Genomic DNA, 19,127 nt, shown 5'->3' on the forward strand with positions numbered 1-19,127 from the left:
AGAAAAATAACAACCAAAAGGGAAATAAATAGACTCCAAATACTGCGTAAAATAAAATGAAAAAAAAAAATATTGAAATGCTGTTTTGTGAAAGAAAATAACACATTTTTGTTTTTACTTTTTCATTAAATATAGAGATGTACACACATTTCTTTTTTGTCAAACACAAACTGTTTGTGTTGGTAGGGCAGGTTTGGATTGGTTGTTGAGTGGATAGGGCAACGTGGGATTGGTGAAATCTCTCAAAGAAGAAAAGGATTGGTGCTTGTGCCTGTGGTTCCGCCTCCCATGGATCCTCCTGTTCCCATTACTCCGCCCACCCCAGACGGCCCGCCCAAAATCAGTGCAGGCTGCGCGGGGCCTCCTGGGCCCATCAGCAAGGGGTTTCCTGCAGGACCCATGGGGGATATTCCACCAAAAGGCATGCCCATTGGGCTGGACTGTACTATTCCCATGCCCATACCAGGGGCCGCCATAGGGACCCCCATTCCTGGCATGGCCATCCCTGGCTGAACCATCCCCACCGCTGGTGGAGGCATATGACCCAGCATAGGATTTGGGGGAACAGGGCTTGTACGGAGCTGGCTCAGACCAAGTGAAGAAGGTTGAGGGGAGATGGATGCCATCGGGGTCGCGCCAAAAGGATTAGAAGCGGAAGGTGGGGTCGGAGACACCCCTCTACTGGAAATGGTACTCCCTGGGGTAACTCCCATACCTGTTGAGGAGGGACCTAAAGGAGGACAAAAAGGAAGTTTGAGGGATAAACAAACTCAAAATTTCACTCTAAATGAGGCCCATTTTAAATACACACCCTGTGTCTGTAGGAAGGGGTTGTGAGATGTTGAGGAGATGCTTGGTGGTGGAGGTTGTTTAGGTTTGGGTTTTGATGATACTAGTGAGTCCAAATCCACAAGTGCTGCATTGGGCCCCAAGAATGACTCTGGCGTTTTTCGAACAGGCAAGGAGGAACCGAGCGATGAAAGGTCAAAGGGCACCGGTGAGCCTGTGCTGCCTCCACCTCCTGCATCACCTCCTATCACTGAGGATCCTCTTCTCTCTAGATCTGCTATGTGTGGAAAAGAATAAGAAAAAAAGACTAAAAACAGGTAAATGGTTTAAAGATCTTGTGACAGACTAAAAAAAAAACTAAAAAAAAACAGGTTTGCAGTCCAGCTGCTCTTTCGCTAAGGCCCGACTTAAACATCTTACTGACCAAATCAGCCAATACAAATGTTCCTGTCTGCCATATTATTAGACATTTGTTTAGCAATAAATATTGGCAAAGATTAAACACTTTAAGAGGACCATCTCTTGAAGGTCACTTTCCCTTTAAGTGTGAGTCAATAGCTCCATTCACACAGCAATCCTGTTAAATTACCAGAATGACTTTACCATCACATACACAAATATGCTTTACCAGTAAGAGACCATTCACACATCAGCAGCAAAATACCAGTAAATTCTGTGACATCAGTGATCTGAAATGATATTTAAATGCTGTGCCGTTCTCTTCATTTAATTGGATTAGAAACACTTTAGTTTCACTATCTGTTCAATATGACAACATTTTTTGATGTCTGAGTGACAGGCATAACGGATGATCAAACAGAACATGTTTTTGCTCTTAAAATCATGAGACGCATATGATAGTATCCAACTGCAGAGCCGCAGCGCTGATGAATGGAAAAGGCGGCTGGGTCTCGGGAGTAATCATATCTCCATAAGAACTTTATGATTGGTCCAAAGCAGACTTCTTATGCAAGCACGTTGACTTTATACATGATCATGCTAGTATTCTTCATTCTGCGTTCATGCAGAGAACATTACCGGTAATTTACTGGAAATATTACAATTTTCCCTAACTGGTAAATTGCCAGAACCAATTTTTTTAAAAGGTCCTTTTCACACATGATCTCTTGAGTTGAAAATCAATTAAACACTACAACCACCATTATTAACAGTAACTTTCAAATGTGCAGTAAGTCACTATAGTGACAACAGTAATTAAAAAGTTCACAGCAAATGTTAGTAACAGTTATGTTCACGTAACCTGCCTTTCCACTATCTCCAACATTCATATACAACTTATGGCAGTTGCAAGGAATTTTGAAATTGGTCATGAAATACCCTCTGCTTTATTCACCATGGAAAAATGAATGAATTAGGAATGCATGAATATATCTGCAAAAAACAAATGACTGCCAATACGTTTAAAAGAAAAGCATAGTTTTCTAGGGCTAATTAATGCAAGTAATTAAAATCGGGATACGTTCTAGCCACAAAAGTTCAAATATTTCAATGCACACAAAGCTCAAATGTATTTGAATGAAATTCCATACAGCTCCCACACTACTCTCCATTGGAAATTAATGACATCCGGTCTGTTGTTTGTCAGAGATTGTGAAATGGCAACTTTACACTAATGTTATCAACTGTCGTCATATTTGCACCAATTTTGATTCAGTCTCCACAGTTTTGCGTTACTGCATAATTAGACCAAAAAAAAGAAAAACAATAGATGCAACGCTTTTCAACATCACAATTCATTGCAGCCCACATAAGAATAATATCCATTCTATTTCTGGAAATCTCCAGTTCATCCTAAGAAACTTTCTGTAATGTTTGTCAAAAGTAACTAAGGGGCGGAGCTTAGCAAAGGGTCAATTAACCAGTACCAAGTACAAAACCTTTTCATCTTCAGAATTGGCAATGTATAATAGAAATGTGGTGTGTGAAGTACCAGCAAACACACTGTTAGTGTGTCTAATACAACTTAACTTATCTTTGGCAAGTCTTTGGACAAATCAGGGCTGTCCAAACCTGCTCCTAGAAGTCTACTGTTCTGCAGAGTTTAGCTCCAAACCCAATTAAAACACAAGTGATAATGAGGTAATAAAAGTCCTCAGGATTACTTTAAACTTCCAGGCAAGTGTGCTGGTACAAGTTGGATTTAAACAAGACGCTGGCCCTCCAGGACCAGGATTTGACATCCCTGTGATAATAAGCATCTATGCTTTTACATAGTATACCTGTGCCATTAGTTTGTTTAACCGAGCCACTCCAGGGGTCAGAGGTCAGACCGTCAGTGGCAGGGGCGACTCCTTCCGCTGCCCAGGGATCGGTTGACCCTGAGAGCGGGGTAGGAGCCGGAGCCACTGAGGGAGCCCAAGGGTCGGCACTTGGAGGGGTCACAGCTGGAGGGGATGCAAGGAGAGGTCAAGGATCAGTAGACACCACAAATAAAGAGGAAAAGTCAGGGAAAAGACAGAGAGGACACTGGGAGGACACATCCTTTATACTCTCACCTGTGGACGCCCAGGGATCAGAGTTCACTCTAGAGGATGAGTCACCCCATGGGTCTGGGGCTACCGTTGCTGGTGCTGCTCCCCAGGGATCGGCACTCGGGGGAGAGGCGGGGGAGGCGGCTCCCCACGGGTCGGCCGGGCCCCAAGGCCCAGCGGTAGATGCAGGAGCCAAAGTTGGAGGAGGAGAGGGTCCCGCAGAGCCCGACGCAGGGGCCCCCCAAGGATCTACGACACTCAACTCCATCAGAGACGACTGAGAGAGAGACAGGTCAGTAAGAACGTCCTCATCAGAAGGGAGTATTCGACAAATCAAAAGTGTGAGAGGGAAGCTTGTTTGTACATAGAGCACAGACACTTACACTTGCAAGTAGTTTAAAAATAGCTAGTGTGGCAAAATGGTAAGGAGGAAACTCTAGAGGAAGTGAAACAGGCTCACACACACTGTTGTGCTAAAGAGCGTACGCAGGGTGAGAGACACAGACAGAGCAGGTAACTCTTGGAGAGTGAGAGGCAGGTACACAAACACACAACCCTCGGTAACACAACACACTATCATGTGTACAGCTCACGCTCTCGCCCTAGAACAGCTCATCAAGCATGAACTCTTTCTGACACAATCATACACAATCACACACCTCCTCGGGCTTGGCTTTCTCCCTCTTACTCTCCTCGATGGCCATCTGCAGCCTCAGGTCGTCTCCCCTGCGCAGACGCTCCTCCTGCCAATCACACACCACCGTCACATCATCATAGTGAACCAAGTTCTGTGGGCTGATGGGAAATGGAGTCTACTGAACTGTGGCAACCTGACTCCCATGTCTCACCAGCTCCAGAGGTGTGTTTGAAGGCTTGAGTTAGACACAAATGAACAACATTTGGAAGTAGTGGGCAGTACATCTACTCTGATATTGCATTAAGCAGCTCTGGTTGAATTACAAAGAATGAACAATTACTGAGAATTACAGGTACTTTTGAAATGACTCATTGATTTCATCATGCAAAAGTGAAGATTTCAGAAGATTTCAAACAACAGGAATGATTACGTTTTTTTTATTTTATATATATATATATATATATATATATATATATATATATATATATATATATATATATATATATATATATATATATATATATATATATATATATATAAAAATAATCGCTAGGACACATTTCTCAATACTTAGGTCACTTTTTCAAAACGCTTTCACACAGCGAGCACAACATCAGTCTATGTGGGCTAAACTGAAGATTATTTAGCATTGCTCTGGCACAACAAGTATTCAAGGACTACATCTTTCAAATTGCATGAATACATTTAAAAATAAAACTGTAATGCACACATGACACAATGACACATTTATGAAGTGTTTTGGTAGTTTTAGTGCATTTTGAAATTAAATGCTGTGCCAAGCTAAAAGTTGGTTAGGAGAAGTGACCTAAGTATTGAGAAATGTGTCCTAGCGAATATAAAAAACTAATAAGATGTAAGCTCAACAGTCAACACACAAAAAAACCCGAAATTTTAAACCTTTTAAAAGCACTTACTAGGTATTTCTTACGTATTTCAATTGTTCCATGATCATACTGATGTATATATGATTTTAGGCTGATCTTTGATTTGAGAGGGAAGAAGATAGCAAAGGAAAGGTTCATCCACTGAATTTTTACTCCCTGACCTTTTGGTGAGTCTCCTGGCTGAGTGTGAGTGCGTAGCGGATCTCTGCATCTTCCAGAGGGTCATTGCTAGTCTGAAGGAGGGGGGCAGGGTGAGGACAGATGTGAGTGAATGAGTGAGAGGGGAAATGTGCAGAAATTGTGCAGAGGAAGGGCCTATAATGTTGAATGTGTTATTGTACTTTTAAAGACACAGCCCATTTTTCTGTTTTATGATGGCAGTTAGAGAAGAAGGTAGATTTAGGGAGCTTTAAACATGGTTATTATTAGCAGGGCTCAACAGTAAGGATGGCTTGGGGCCAGTGTGAGAGAGCCAGATGACAGAACTGTCACTTGACATAGCTTACATTTTTCGTACATGCCTTTTTGTACTTTGCCAACTTATTGTATTAATACTTATTGTATTATTGTATAATTATAGTAACAATCATCAATTGTGTAAAAGTATAGCAATAAATATTAATGTCTTTTTTTAAAAATACATATACATAATACATTTAAAAGTTGAAAAATTATTAATGTAAATATGAAATCTTAAAATCAGATTAAAAAAAAATTATAAAATATAAAAATAAAAATCTATAAATTGTGTTGGCTGCCAGTTCCTGATATACTTCAAGCAAAATCTAAGAATGAACTGGTGTGAAGTCATTTCAAACAAAATTAGGCCAAAACGAATTTCGTTTCTAGAGTTTGCTACGGCTGGTAAACACGTTCAAACTTCCATTGGTCTGTGGCGATTACATAAATAGGTGTGCTCTGGGGCTCCAAAAATCTTTTCCAGTTAATTTCCTTTGTTCAGTCCCTCAAGGTCAGGCACATGTAACACTGTAAAGCTACTTGCTTTAAAGCAATCTATTGTAAGCAGTGCTATATAAAAAAAAAAAAAAAAAAACATGGCGTGACTTGACTGGAGTAATGAATCGCTATGAACAAATGCTTTCTTAACACTGTTTTTCTCACTGCTGTCATTTTTTGTTGTTGTGTGTTCATTGTTACAGAAATTTAATAAAGTTATCAAACACTTCACAGTCTTCACTGCATAAATTATGAATTGAATATAGATTAATCCCTATTAAGCTATAAAAGTTATTCAGTCAAGTGCAAAGAGTGATTTTCTCTTTGTCTTTTGTTCTTTGATTAACATTAATGACACAAGACACCAACAGGTTTATTACGCTGCTGTCACTTTAAGACCTGAAGCACAACCTGGATACAATGTGTTTTTGTCCTTTTTTGCGTGAAAGAGAAAGTGGTTTTCTGTGCGTATGAGTTGTCTGTGTCACAGACAGGAGATTTCTTGTTTAAAAGCACTTGAATGAATGATAGTGTGATCATATAACGTTAGCTAAAGGATGATGGGGAAAAAAATGGATGCTGCATTAATTGCGTTTAATATTTTTCACACGTTAAACTAAAAAAATAATAATTCATGTGTTTACGTGTTAATTTCAACAGCCCTAATTATTGTATGAACAACTTGAAATTCTCTGATATGTTCTAAAATGAATATCAAATAATTGTTTCAAAAGCCACACAGCCCATTAGAGCAATTTATTACACAACTCTCAGGAATACTTGATTTTAATTGTTCAATCTTGGCATTCTGCCATCAAATATGTTTCTATAATGACTGCTAAACTGTATAATTGACCACTATCCCAGGCAAATAAGCTCCTGTGCAACCTTATCACAGCATGGTCTCTTCTTTCCTTACATACAAAAACTCAAGCCATATAATAAGCTGAATAATATACAGTCAGCCAGTCATTATTACAAAAGGAACCCCTTCAGGATGATACAAGAGCCTTCTGCTTTGCGATAGGGCCTTAATCACCATGTCAGGGTTTATTCTGCACTAATGACCAGCTGACTGTACATTACCCCTTACATATATTTCTGCTAAAATCCAATTTCACATTAAGCATGCTTACTAAGCTCTTTCTGTTTCTGGTAGAACAATTATTCATCTTCCTCAGTCTCTGAACCATTTCAGTAGTACATTTTACCTGCAACCTGAAAACCTGTCGCTGATCGGCTGAGAGACTTTACCTGCTCTGCCTCCTCCTTGCTCATGGCCAGTGCCAACTGGAGCTGCAGATCCTCCTCTCCGGAGCTCTGGGGCCACGCCTGCTCAGCGTCTGCTCCTGAGTGCACTCCACCCCCTAAAGCAGGAGCAGAAGGGGCCGAAGATGCTAAGGGAGGAGTCAAATGACAGCCATTATGATGCATCAATAGATGGTGGGGTATCGGTCCCTAAAAGTGCTTCGAGAGCAAAACGCTTGCCAACCTCCATACTTGGCCAACGCTGTGAAGTGCAATCAGTTTTTATAAGGGGGCTGACAAACATCTTTGAGTGTCCGCTCTGACCCCTTCATGAGCCCTACTGCAAAGCACTTCTAGTTCTTACCACTGCTGGTCTGTGCCATCTTCTCTTTGGTCTTGAGTGCATGGATTCTCTCCTCTCGTAGCCTCTCCTCATCTTTTAGCAGAGTCACCAGCTGCTTGGCCTTTTCCCGTACATTCACACCCTGAAACACACACACACACACACAACATGTGACGTTACATTCAGGAATGTTTTATCAATAGACTTATTTTGTTTTGTACAAAGCATGTGTGCAATTGTAACCGGTTTAATGGCTCTTTTGTCCAGCATTTGAATGAATAATTAAATAACCTGAACTGGAAGTTGTTGAGTTTGAGGTAGTGCTTGTGACAAACATGTTAGGAATATACAAGGGTGACTAAAATAAAACCTAGTTGGTTGAAGACTGGGCTGATGTTTTTGTGGTTTAAGTGTGAGTGGGAGAAAGACCTTGGTTGAAAGTCATGGTGTTTGAGTTGACTGCACATGGAGACCTTGAACGAGAGATTGTTGTGGTGTGTGAATCATAATTGAGAACCATTGCTAACATGAAGGACACTTCAAAACTAACACTAAGAGCTCTTCTTTTATTTCCTTATTGAAAGAGAAAATATGTTACATTTGTATGTGTGTTTATAAAAATAACTTTCAGTTTCTGTGTACCTGGTCCTTGCCATCTCTGTCTATGTATTGGAAGTCTTTGAGTGTCTGAACGGCGTAGATGTTTTCCCTGCATTGCTGTGCCACTCGCTCTGATCCTGTCTTTATCAGATACTCCATCAGAGTCATAGCCTGAGAAAGAGGGAAAGTAAAAAACAATCAGATCATGTTGTTTATAGCCCCATATAACACATCTGCCACTAGCAAGAGTAAAACTGCCAAACTTACTTTATATACATGTCTCCAGTTCTTCCCATGGTCATTGAGTCTCTTCCAGACCATGCTCATAATCTCTGAGAAGGCCACTACATTGTATGTCAGATCAGCAATCTCTGACATCAAAGAGCTAGAGGGACCCCATGGGTCATTAGAGGTCGCTTCCCTAACCTGGAGAAAGTACAAAATAAAGTTTAATGAACTTTGCCCTGCTTCTGAATACAGTGCAATACACACTGTATGCTCCCTACTACTTTTTTTAAATAGAATGTTAAAAAATATATGGTATGCAACTGTAAACATTTCAAACACTAGTATGCTACACTCTTGTCACATGACCTCATAACATTGCATTTTTGTTCAGCCAGTGTTGTCAAGTTAAAAAGTAGGCATGAACTGAGAAATCAAAATTCTTTTGACCTAGGCGGTCATTGTACTATAAAAACATCCAGTAAGTTTCAGAACTCATTAGTCTAAAAACAGCTTATATTGGAAGCCAATCTTGCCACTTTATGACGTAACAGTGTGGCTAAACAGCGCCTCTGCAGAAGAAGATCAGTGCCTGCTTCTACATAACTGCCTGTTTAGCCCCACCCACCGATTCACGCATATATTAGGTAAATAACAGATAAGAGAGGCAAACGCAGGTCTACGCAGAAACCAAATGATAAAGAAGGCTCCAAAGACAACAAGATGCTGTGCAGTGCCAAGTTTTGACAAACTCATTGCCTTCCTTCTGATCCCAACATTAGGAAAAAGTGGATGAACTTTATTTTAAATGAAGTTCCAGACTGCATCAATAAGAACTTGGTCCTTTGTTCACTTCATGTTACCATGAATTCATTTACAAACAAAGCACAATTCGATGCAGGATTTTTTTAGTTTCAGAAAGATTGAAACTAAAACTGATTGAAGACGATGCAGTGCCGACTGTATTGTATTCGACAGAAATGTCGCACCACACAAGTGTGCGTGAGTAAATGTTTTTATTACATGTCACTATTGCTTTGTCTGTAATTACAGATCATTTGATATGCATTGAACATGTATGCATTTTTAAAGTGTGATTGAATTATATACAGAAAGCAATCAAAGAACGCTCTCTTTATAATGGCTACAATGCTCATCGATGCAACCTTTCATGTGATGGGATCTACATGTAATGCAATAACCAACACTTTTCATGATTAGTTAATCTTGACAGCTGTATTAGCAAAAACGTAAAAGTATTCAAGAGGGTTCTACATGTAATACTTATTTCATATTCATATTCACATGTCCGCTAAGCACAGCAGTGGGCATTTATATTTAAGTCTCACAGCAGACACGCCCCTTTAAACAGTATATTCAAATCAGAGGGCTAAAATCAGGGTAGAAAATAGCCATTTATTTCTAAATTATGACCATTTTTGATGTAAAATTCATAAACATTGTAAGTGCACCTCAGTAAACATTATGAAATAATTTTTTTTTAAAAAAGAAGTTCAAGACCCCTTAAACAAATTTTTTTTATTTAAAAAAAATAAAGCATTGCGTTATGGGATACAGTATCTCAAAGTGTGCTCTGTTATATACTGACCTACAATATTTAGTAAATATAGTAGGTCATCCATGTATTTCCTGCATGTTTGTGGATTGTTCACAGTATACACACTATTATACCACACAAGAGTACTTAGTAGAGTAGTACAGTAGTATGCTATTCCGGTCACATTAACATTTTGGTTAACTTTACAAGCAAAAATTCCATTGTCAAAAGTGTAGCAATGCATGAAGCATAGATCGTACAGAAACCAAAACAAGCAGCTTTCTGTTGGTCAATGAGGTGAATTTGCATGACCAACTTGAACGTGAGCGAAATCTGCGTGGGGACTGGGGAAAGGTTTCCCATTTATAACTGAATGGATATCACCCCCAAAATTTTGCTGAACAATGGCCGCACATTTACTACTTAGGCAGGATAGCTACACAGAAAACATATGTGATATCAAGGTTCATTTAAGATTTTGTGTTCAGCATTTTTGGTAAGTTTCAACTGAAACAGAAATAACTGAAAAAAGAATGAATGAATTCCTGCTCCTTTTTATGACTGCATACAGTCCCAGTCAATTGAAAAAACGAAGGGCAAGCACAAAACATTTATCACGAACTCAAAGACTGTAGATGAATGAGAAGACTGTTCCAAGGCCAAGAAGGAGAAGAATGTGAATAGAAAAGACAAAACGAAAGCCAGGTTAAAAAGGTAAAAGTCTAACCTTTATCTCCGCCTCTGAGTAATTGTGAACAATGTTCTTCACTTGTCGCCGCAGCGATGATGTCGACATGGCAACAGGCTGGCTATCAGGTTCTGCAAAATCTGGGACATTGTAAAACAATGTCAATAAAACTAACATGTACAAAAGCAAACAAAGGCTACACATTTTTCAAATGGGAGTGTATTGACTCTGAGATTCAAACAAACTTTAATACCTAAGAATGACAAGAAGGAACCAGTGAGACGTTTATCAGAAAACACAAAAGAAATGCTTTAGCTTTGGCTGCTATCCATCTCCTCGAGGATTAAAAAAAACATAATAGAGCCAATCTAACAGAGCGTCACCAGTACCATCCACCCACTGTAACCATGAGAGCACAGCCCGAGGAATTCCCCAACCTGAAAAGCCCCGCAAACACAAGAGCATCTGATGACGTGTGAGTCTGGCTCCAGGAAGTGTCTGTGAAGTGTACTTTACCTGGGAGTGTCAGTCTCTCTCCCCCCCTCTCGGTCTCTCTCTGTGTGCGTGCTCAGGTCGGGGTCTCTCAGTGTTTAGCCTGTCCACTGTTCCAAACCTCCGCACGGCGGCCACATGAGGGCCCGGAACCACAGATGTGGGGTGAAACAACTACGAGAAGAACAGAGATTTAGACAGGAGGTACAACATACAGGGATGAAAGCTGGTGCAGCACTATGGAGGCTTAAAAACACAATAGACATTCAATTCCACACTCTCACAATAGAGAAAATGCATTAATAGCGGACAGTGCCTAAAGGCGCTGCACATTACTCATCTGTAACATCAGCTAGGTAAAGAAACTACAACAAAGCTGAAGCTTCACACCTGCTGTGATGTACAAAACATTAAATTAATTACGTTATCATATAGACTATGTAGCCCCGCCCCTTTTCAGCGTTGCGCTCGTTGTGTTCTGTCTTCCGGTTTGTATTTCCACAGCATGAAGGTAAGATCTTACGGATTTATGAATGAACTGCTTGTTTTGAAATCTTCCCGATCTACTGACATTTGTTATGGCATCCGCTTCAAATACTACAATGCTCATGATAACTTTCGTTACTTCTACAATAAGTAAATCCACTTCATCAGCTAATTAGTCTTTGACAGCGATGCCATATAAATATACAGAGCGACCGCAAAAACAGATGTTCAAATAGAACTTTCTAAAAAATGTCTGTGTGCTTGGTTTTGGAACATGCCACTTTATGACGTAACAGTGTGGCTAAACAGCGCCTCCGCAGAGGAAGATCAGTGCCTGCTTCTACATCACTGCCCGTTTAGCCCCGCTCACCAATTCACGCATATAGTAGGTAAATAACAAGAGAAGCAAACACAGGTCTACGCAAAAACCAATTGATAAAGATGGCTCCGAAGACAACAAGACGCTGTGCAGTGCGAAGTTTTGGAAAAACAAACTCATTGCCTTCCTTCTGATCCCAACATTAGGAAAAAGTGGATGAATTTTATTATTAATGAAGTTCCAGACCGCATCAGTAAGAACTTTGTCCTTTGTTCACTTCATTTTACCATGAATTCGTTTACAAACAAAGCACAATTCGATGCAGGATTCGTGCGCTTGGTTCTCTGTCGCATAAAGTCTATAATATAGCATACTACTGTATCATATTTGATACATGGACTATCTTACTGATAGTTAATACTTCTTTAGCAAGTAAAAGGCCTTTAGTATAATTGGGAAAATGTCCACCTTCAGGTTATTGTACACGTCAGCTGTGAAATCTTTACTGATTTTTTATGAAGTAAATGTAAAAATAACTTTTATATTGCTATAAATATTTCAAGATGAACATTTACTGGACTGAAGCAAGGTTTACTTGATTATCCATACATCAATTTTTAGAATGTTAATTGTTTCATGTTAAAATGTATCAAATGTATTATACAACAGGTTTTTATTTGTACATCTCTCAGTCATAATTGAATTGCATTATATGTTGTGTAATATGCAATTGAAACTACAGAGCTTTGATGATAAAATGAAGTATTTAAATATCATCTTACTAGTGACAACTGATATTAAAAATCTCATTGATTTACAAGCAAATCAGAATTTCATATTACTTTTGGCCATATAAATAACACCAAATTGCATGCATTTGCTCAGTTTGTGCCTCTAAATAAAATAAAATTTTGTTTAAAGGTAAAATACAAAAAAATAGATGTTTCTGACTATCATCTAAATATGCCAGGCTTTACAGGGTTAATAGACAAATAAAACAAATGTAAACACATCGTGTATAACAGAGATAAGGGTTTACAAACATAAGTTGATTGTATTAATAAACTAATTAGCACTGAGTTCATTAAAGTGATGTCATATTTATCCAAATATACTAAAAATGTACTTCTAAAAAATGTGTCGATCAATCCAGAAAGAACAGGCGATAAGTAGTGTATTAATATGCAACACTGTTGCATAAGGCTTTGACCTGATAATAACAGCCGCCTTGAGGATGCCAGGAGCAAAGTACAAAAGTCTGAATGAACTGTTGTCAATTAGACCACAGACCTTGACTTCAACCTCCACTCAAAACAGTTAATTCAGGGGTCAACAGGTGGTTTTCAAAAGCAAGTTGGTGAGGAGATAAACAACATTCAATGAACTTATCTAAGACAACTGTTGCTTGGAAATGTGAGTGTGAAATCTGACAGTTGGTGAAGTATCAGTTCAGTTAAAGTGGCGTGTAGTTTATCTTTGTCTGAGCAGATGACAGTAGTGGTTATCAAACAACAGCGCGAACCTCTCCAGACCCCCACCCAGCTACCGAAACAAGTAACTTTTTATTCCTATGCCTTAGACAACCTTCCGAAAGTAACTTCAGCACCAAAAAAAAGCCTTCTGTGGTCCACAGTGGCTCAATCAGATAGAAAGAGATCACTGCCAAGTCAACTAGAGATCAGCTAGCTGAGGCTACTTACCGCTGAAATCTGTTCCCCCTCTTAAACACGACCAGACATCCAGCCGAATACCAGAAAGCGGGTTATTATCGGTGAAGACGGGAGTAAAGGAAAGCGCTGTTGTCTCTGTCACGGCGCTGAATTAAAAACACTCATTTAGGGACGGGAGCGCTGCGCTATGCTAACTCAACTCATAAAGAGACGCGCGTGAGTGCGTGACAGATTGAAGCGACAGTGGTTTTCCTTCACAACTATCACCTCTCGAGTCGCGTACGTCATTTAAATATATAACGTGTCACATAACCGATTTTAATGCTATAATAGAGCTACTTTCTCAAATAACGTCTGCACTGACCCTGCTGTTGCTCGGTTGGTGAGAGGAGATGGCGGCACTTCCGCTTCCGTTTCCCCGCAGCCGGACGGACCGCGCCCCCTTGCGCGCTCCCTGCCTGGTTTGAATATTCATGAGCCGTGGTAAATACTACCGTAACAACGATAGGTGGTTTTCTAGCCGTACGTTAACTGTAACGAACCGTATGAATCTAAATACCCTCTGTGAAATGTGCAAATATGAATGTTGTATACTTGTATGTATAGACTCAAGAGTTCCGTCTATCTTCTGTCTGTCTGTCCTGACAGCAACGACTGCTCTGGGCGTCATGTTAACCTACACAAGCCTTGAGTTATGAAGAGATGACAAGTATTATCCATCTGATATTTTCTTTCCTAACTTTAGAGTGATGTTATAGCACGCAGCGCCCACAAAACGGCGGTGTCCTCAATGAAAATGCGGCCCTGAAACTGCATGAAATCAATCTGAGGGACATTTACATGCACTACAACCGTGATCCTCAATGTTTTCGACTTGAAGGCCCCCCACTGCTCAACACAATATTAAAAGGACCCTCAGGCTATAAGATTTCCTCAGGTATTTTGCTGTAATTATGCTGAAGCTGCTTGTTTTCGAAGTGTCAATATTTTAAAGTCACCAAAATTGACTATTTTTATTTTTTATGGAACATTGCAGTATTTATTATAAATGGTGTATCCTTGCAAATCATTATGTACTTTAAATTCATGTGCCCTCATAATCTTTGAAATAAAATAAATTCCCTCCCACTTCCACCATCTCTACTCTGATGACGTGTTGACGTGTTTATTGGCGTGAGGGCGGGAACACCTGTCACTCAATGACATCACAGCAATATCAAAACACAACCATCTGACGCACAGTTCCTGACAAACTCAAGTCCCACCTTACATTTTTTCGGGTATACATTACGATGGGGAAGAAAAAACTATAGCAACTTACTTTTCAGCCGTGCACGTCTCTCACAAGGAACGTCATGGCAGTGATTGACAAGCCAGAGGGCCAATCGTTTACGCGATGATCGCGTAAACGATTGGCTGATGTTTTTAAGGCCCTACCTCGTGCACAGATGATGTATATTAATATTATTCCTTTCAGTGCACCTAATAAATAGTCTTTTATCAGTTAGTAAAGACAGTTTCAAGTAATATTGCAAAAATGTATAAAACAAAACATCCTCTTTAGCACCTTTAATAAAATAACAGTTGTTGTTAATGAAACATTTTAGAAAACCTCACTCTACATCTTTAATTATTTTTAGCATCTTATTTAAATGATTATTTAATTGAAATAATTTTAAATCATCATGCAGCCCCCCTCAGAAGTTTGCTAAGGCACCCTAGCGAGCCTCCACCGTCCACCTCTTGGGTTGAAAATGACTGTTCTACACTATTTTTGTCTTGTGAATATATAAAATATTCATACAAACACTCTCAAGTCTCCTGATTGACTAGTTTGCTCTTTATTGCATAGAACATTACTTAATGTAATAATGGCAGAGGGAAAGTGCATACCTAAGCAAGAATCATTCTTACTTTCACATCTTTAATGTGTCAGCTGAACTCAAGTCTCTCTTCCTCTTCTAAAGTATATTTTAGGGCATTTTTCTTTATAAATTATGATGTGTTGTATTGTATTTTCAAATTCATTTCACTTTAAAAATAGAGCAATTTCTAATGCTTAAAGAACATAAAATAACATATACTGTTTTTTTTTTCACATTAGGACTCCAATAATATATTTGTATTATTATTATTAATATTGCTTTTATTTTCAATTTTACAAATTGTATCCTTCATGAAATTAACATATAAAATTTACTTTGAGTTAGTCTTCTCACAGCATGCTACCATGTTTCTTTTTAGATAAAAATGGCGAGTTGATAGTCCTATACCATGTCACTCAGCTTATTTTGCAGAAACCATTTAAGGGCTATATAAGCACACAGACACAGAGTCTTAAAATACTCTGTAAACATACATATAAACACTCAGAACCACCACAGGTAAAGAACACATTCACACTTTTGTAAAAGATGTAACAAATACATTCAAAATATTTTTTAATTCATTGTTAATATAAATTGTTAAACTCATAATTCTATAAAGCGGGTAATTGCAATAACCCAAATGATTCATTGCTACATATTTGCGTATCGTGGCTATTGGGTATCATGTTAAACTAATTCTATGATGTATCAGATATACCATGTGACATTCCAGAACAGCAGGGGAGTGACAGAAGTGTAGTGCTGATTATGAATGGAGATGAGACCACAGGGATTGATGAAGTCCCTTTGAAGTCAACAGCAGACTGTATTAGCAACAGCTTCATGCATGTAGAGAGCAGCTGGAGAAACAGAAACGGCCACGGTTGTGATAACAAGGATTGTTTGCCTTACGTAATATACAGTAGCCAAGTTGTATATATCAAGGGAAATCTTTCTGAGATGTAAATGTATAAAATAGTCAATTGTGAAGTGCAGAGAGAGAGAGAGAGAGAGAGAGTTGAGGTTCAGTGTAAACTGAGAATGAGATACAGAAAGGGAGAATGTGAATTGGCAGTGTAAGCACAAGTTTGTCATGGAGAGGAAAGTTGTATTAGGTTCTGCGAGCTTTCAGCTGTTATCACTCAAACAGATGGCAGAATGTGCAGGTTAAATCCATTGAAGAATGCCAGCCAATAAACAAACAAATAAATAAAACAAAAGGAGAGGACAATTTTAATGTAATGTCTTTATACACATGACTGTCATATGTTTTCTTTTACCCAGCAGTGTTTTAAAAGTGCTGATAATCAGTATAATAGCACATATTTTACTGTATGCATTACTTTTCCATTTTGTATGCATTCCAGTTTGCCTTTATTTGGAACAATGTGTGTTAGTAGAGAACAAATATATTAACCTGGCCAGTTTTTGTCTGAAATGTAAGAATGGGATAAATTGCTTGTTTATGGAACTTTTGCATAAAGCAAAATTAAATATTTTCTCTTATTGGGATGGCAACCTCCAATTCCAACGCTATCTCATGACCTATTCATATGTATTTTATGAGGTGGCTAATTCATACAAATTCGTACGACCTCACTCGTATGAATTCATATAATTTGTCTAAACTCCAGTAATGGGTAGGTTTAGGGGCGGGGTTAGGGGTAGGTCATTAGTACGAATTCATACAGATTTGGCAACTCATACACTCTAAAAAATGCTGGGTTGTTTCAACCCAATTTTGGGTCAAATATGGACAAACCCAACCGTTGGGTTAAAAAATGCATTTAAAAATTTAGCCCAATGGTTGGGTTTGTCCATTTTTGACCCAAAATTGGGTTGAAAAAACCCAGCATTTTTAGAGTGTAAAATCCATACGAATTATGTTTCACTGGAGGAAGCATATAGTCAGTGTAAATAACATGTACCTCGTAAGCTAATAATATAATGGCGCTGAATTGTTTTCCATGTTTTACAACAGTCAGTCACATGTGCATTCATTATATGTATTCTTAAAAATAAAGGTTGCAAAAGGGGGTTTTCACAGCGATGCCATAGAATGCCATAGAAGAACCTTTTTTGATTCCCCAAAAGAACCTTTTTTACACTATAAAGAACCTTTCTCATCCACCCAAACTTTTGAACGGTATTGTATATAAAACTCAACTTGATCATAGAGAATTAGTTAACTACAGACAGATCTTGAATCTCCCTATTCCGTCAAAAATACTAGAAAAGGCAGTATCCTCTCAACTATGTTCCTTAGAGAAATGGTATCTGTGACGATTTCCAGTTAGGATTTAAACCGTAGTACGGAGACTGCTCTCGTCAGAGTTACAATTGACTTGGTTGCATATCTCTCTGTTAGTGTTACTGGACCTTAGTGCTGCATTTGACACTGTCGACCACAACATTCTTGTGAATATAGGCTCGAAAATAACATTGGCATGGAATCGCATTGCCTTGGTTTAATTTGAACTTATCTGATCATCATCAATTTAGTAAATTAAGAGGTATTACATCAAACACAAGTTCAGTATGGAGTACCACGAGGCTTAGAACTAGGACCCTGTACATAATAGGAGATATCATTAGGAAACATGATGTTATTTTTCATTGTTATGCTGATGATGCTCAGGTCTATATTTCTTTGCAACCTGCCAAAACATACCAATTCACAAAACTAAATACAAATACAAAGTTGATATAAAAAAATTGGATGACTAGTAATTTCCTACTACTAAAATCTAAAAAAAAAAAAAAAGGTTTTAATTATTGGACCAAAAAACTTGCATGTAATAACCTACACTCTAAAAAATGTTTGGTTAAAAACAACCCAAGTTAGGTTGAAAATGGATAAACCCAGCAATTGGGTTGTTTTAACCCAGTGTTTGGGTTAAATGTTTGCCCAACGTGCTGGGTAGTTTTATTTAACCCAACTACTGATTAAAAATGACTATATGGCTGGCTTAAAATGAATCCAAAATAGGTGAGAAATTAAAAATCAGACACATAATTACTAGAGGCAACAATAATAATCAAAAGGTGTACATTTATTAATAAGCAATTTAATAAATGTTTATTATTCATTATCTTATTAATAAATGCTCATTTATTAAACATATTAATAAATGTTAATTTCCAGCATATTTTGGGTTCATTTTAAGCAAGCAATACAGTAATTTTTATACAACAGCTGAGTTAAATAAAACTACCCAGCACGTTGGGCAAACATTTAACCCAACCACTGGGTTAAAACAACCCAGTTGCTGGGTTTGTCCATTTTCAACCCAACTTGGGTTGTTTTTAACCCAGCATTTTTAGAGTGTAGAATACTGTGTAACACTTGATGGTTGCTCCGTCAGGCTTAATAAAAATAAGCCCTGCAGGCTTAATAAACAAACTCCAGCTGGTATATAAATAAAGGCGACTTGATTTGACATGTGTAGCACATCTTCTTCAATGACCCCTGAGGGTCCACTGACCCTGAGCTCATTTAAATCAGGGGCTTCTTGTTTTCACCAAATTCTTGTTACATCTTTTAATACTGTGATTCTAATAAAAAAAATATATATATATATATAGCTCATCCAGATATTTGAAATTGCAGGTTACATGTTTTTGCGCCTAGATTTATTAAAATTTGTTCTATCTTAAATATTAAAGTACACTCTAAAAAATGCTGGGTTAAAAACAACCCAAGTTGGGTTGAAAATGGACAAACCCAGCGATTGGGTTGTTTTAACCCAGCGGTTGGGTTAAATGTTTGCCCAACCTGCTGGGTAGTTTTATTTAAACCAACTATTATTTAAAAATTGCTATATGGCTAGCTTAAAATGAACCCAAAATA

General features: G+C 38.4%; 1 protein-coding gene across 3 annotated transcripts; it reads right to left on the minus strand.

Moving 5' to 3' along the window:
- Positions 1-6: 6 nt before the first annotated feature.
- Positions 7-13,827, minus strand: epn1a (epsin 1a). Of its 3 annotated transcripts, none has more exons than XM_067403136.1 (13): positions 13,440-13,827; positions 10,959-11,108; positions 10,482-10,582; positions 8,239-8,397; positions 8,014-8,142; positions 7,393-7,513; positions 7,035-7,177; positions 4,985-5,056; positions 3,941-4,024; positions 3,306-3,558; positions 3,030-3,194; positions 812-1,063; positions 7-730 (listed from the first exon to the last, which is right to left on the minus strand). In XM_067403136.1, exons 3-13 carry the CDS (start codon positions 10,548-10,550, stop codon positions 243-245), a joined length of 1,935 nt encoding a protein of 644 aa, XP_067259237.1. In that variant the 5' UTR covers positions 10,551-10,582; positions 10,959-11,108; positions 13,440-13,827; the 3' UTR covers positions 7-242. The 3 variants fall into 3 exon arrangements, with proteins under 3 accessions (XP_067259237.1, XP_067259228.1, XP_067259246.1); XM_067403127.1 differs by having other exon boundaries at positions 812-1,066; XM_067403145.1 differs by lacking the exon at positions 4,985-5,056 and having other exon boundaries at positions 812-1,066.
- Positions 13,828-19,127: the final 5,300 nt, after the last annotated feature.

This window comes from Chanodichthys erythropterus, chromosome 2, assembly GCF_024489055.1.
Source record: "Chanodichthys erythropterus isolate Z2021 chromosome 2, ASM2448905v1, whole genome shotgun sequence".
Taxonomy (NCBI): Eukaryota; Metazoa; Chordata; class Actinopteri; order Cypriniformes; family Xenocyprididae; genus Chanodichthys; species Chanodichthys erythropterus.

Coding starts and splice junctions, on each gene's coding strand:
- epn1a (XM_067403127.1), bottom strand. CDS start 10,550: ATGTCGACATCATCGCTGCGGCGACAAGTGAAGAACATTGTTCACAAT. Junction 8,398..10,481: donor ACTCAGAGGCGGAGATAAAG/GTTAGACTTTTA, acceptor TACTTTCTCCAG/GTTAGGGAAGCGACCTCTAA. Junction 7,514..8,013: donor ACAGAGATGGCAAGGACCAG/GTACACAGAAAC, acceptor TGTGTGTTTCAG/GGTGTGAATGTACGGGAAAA.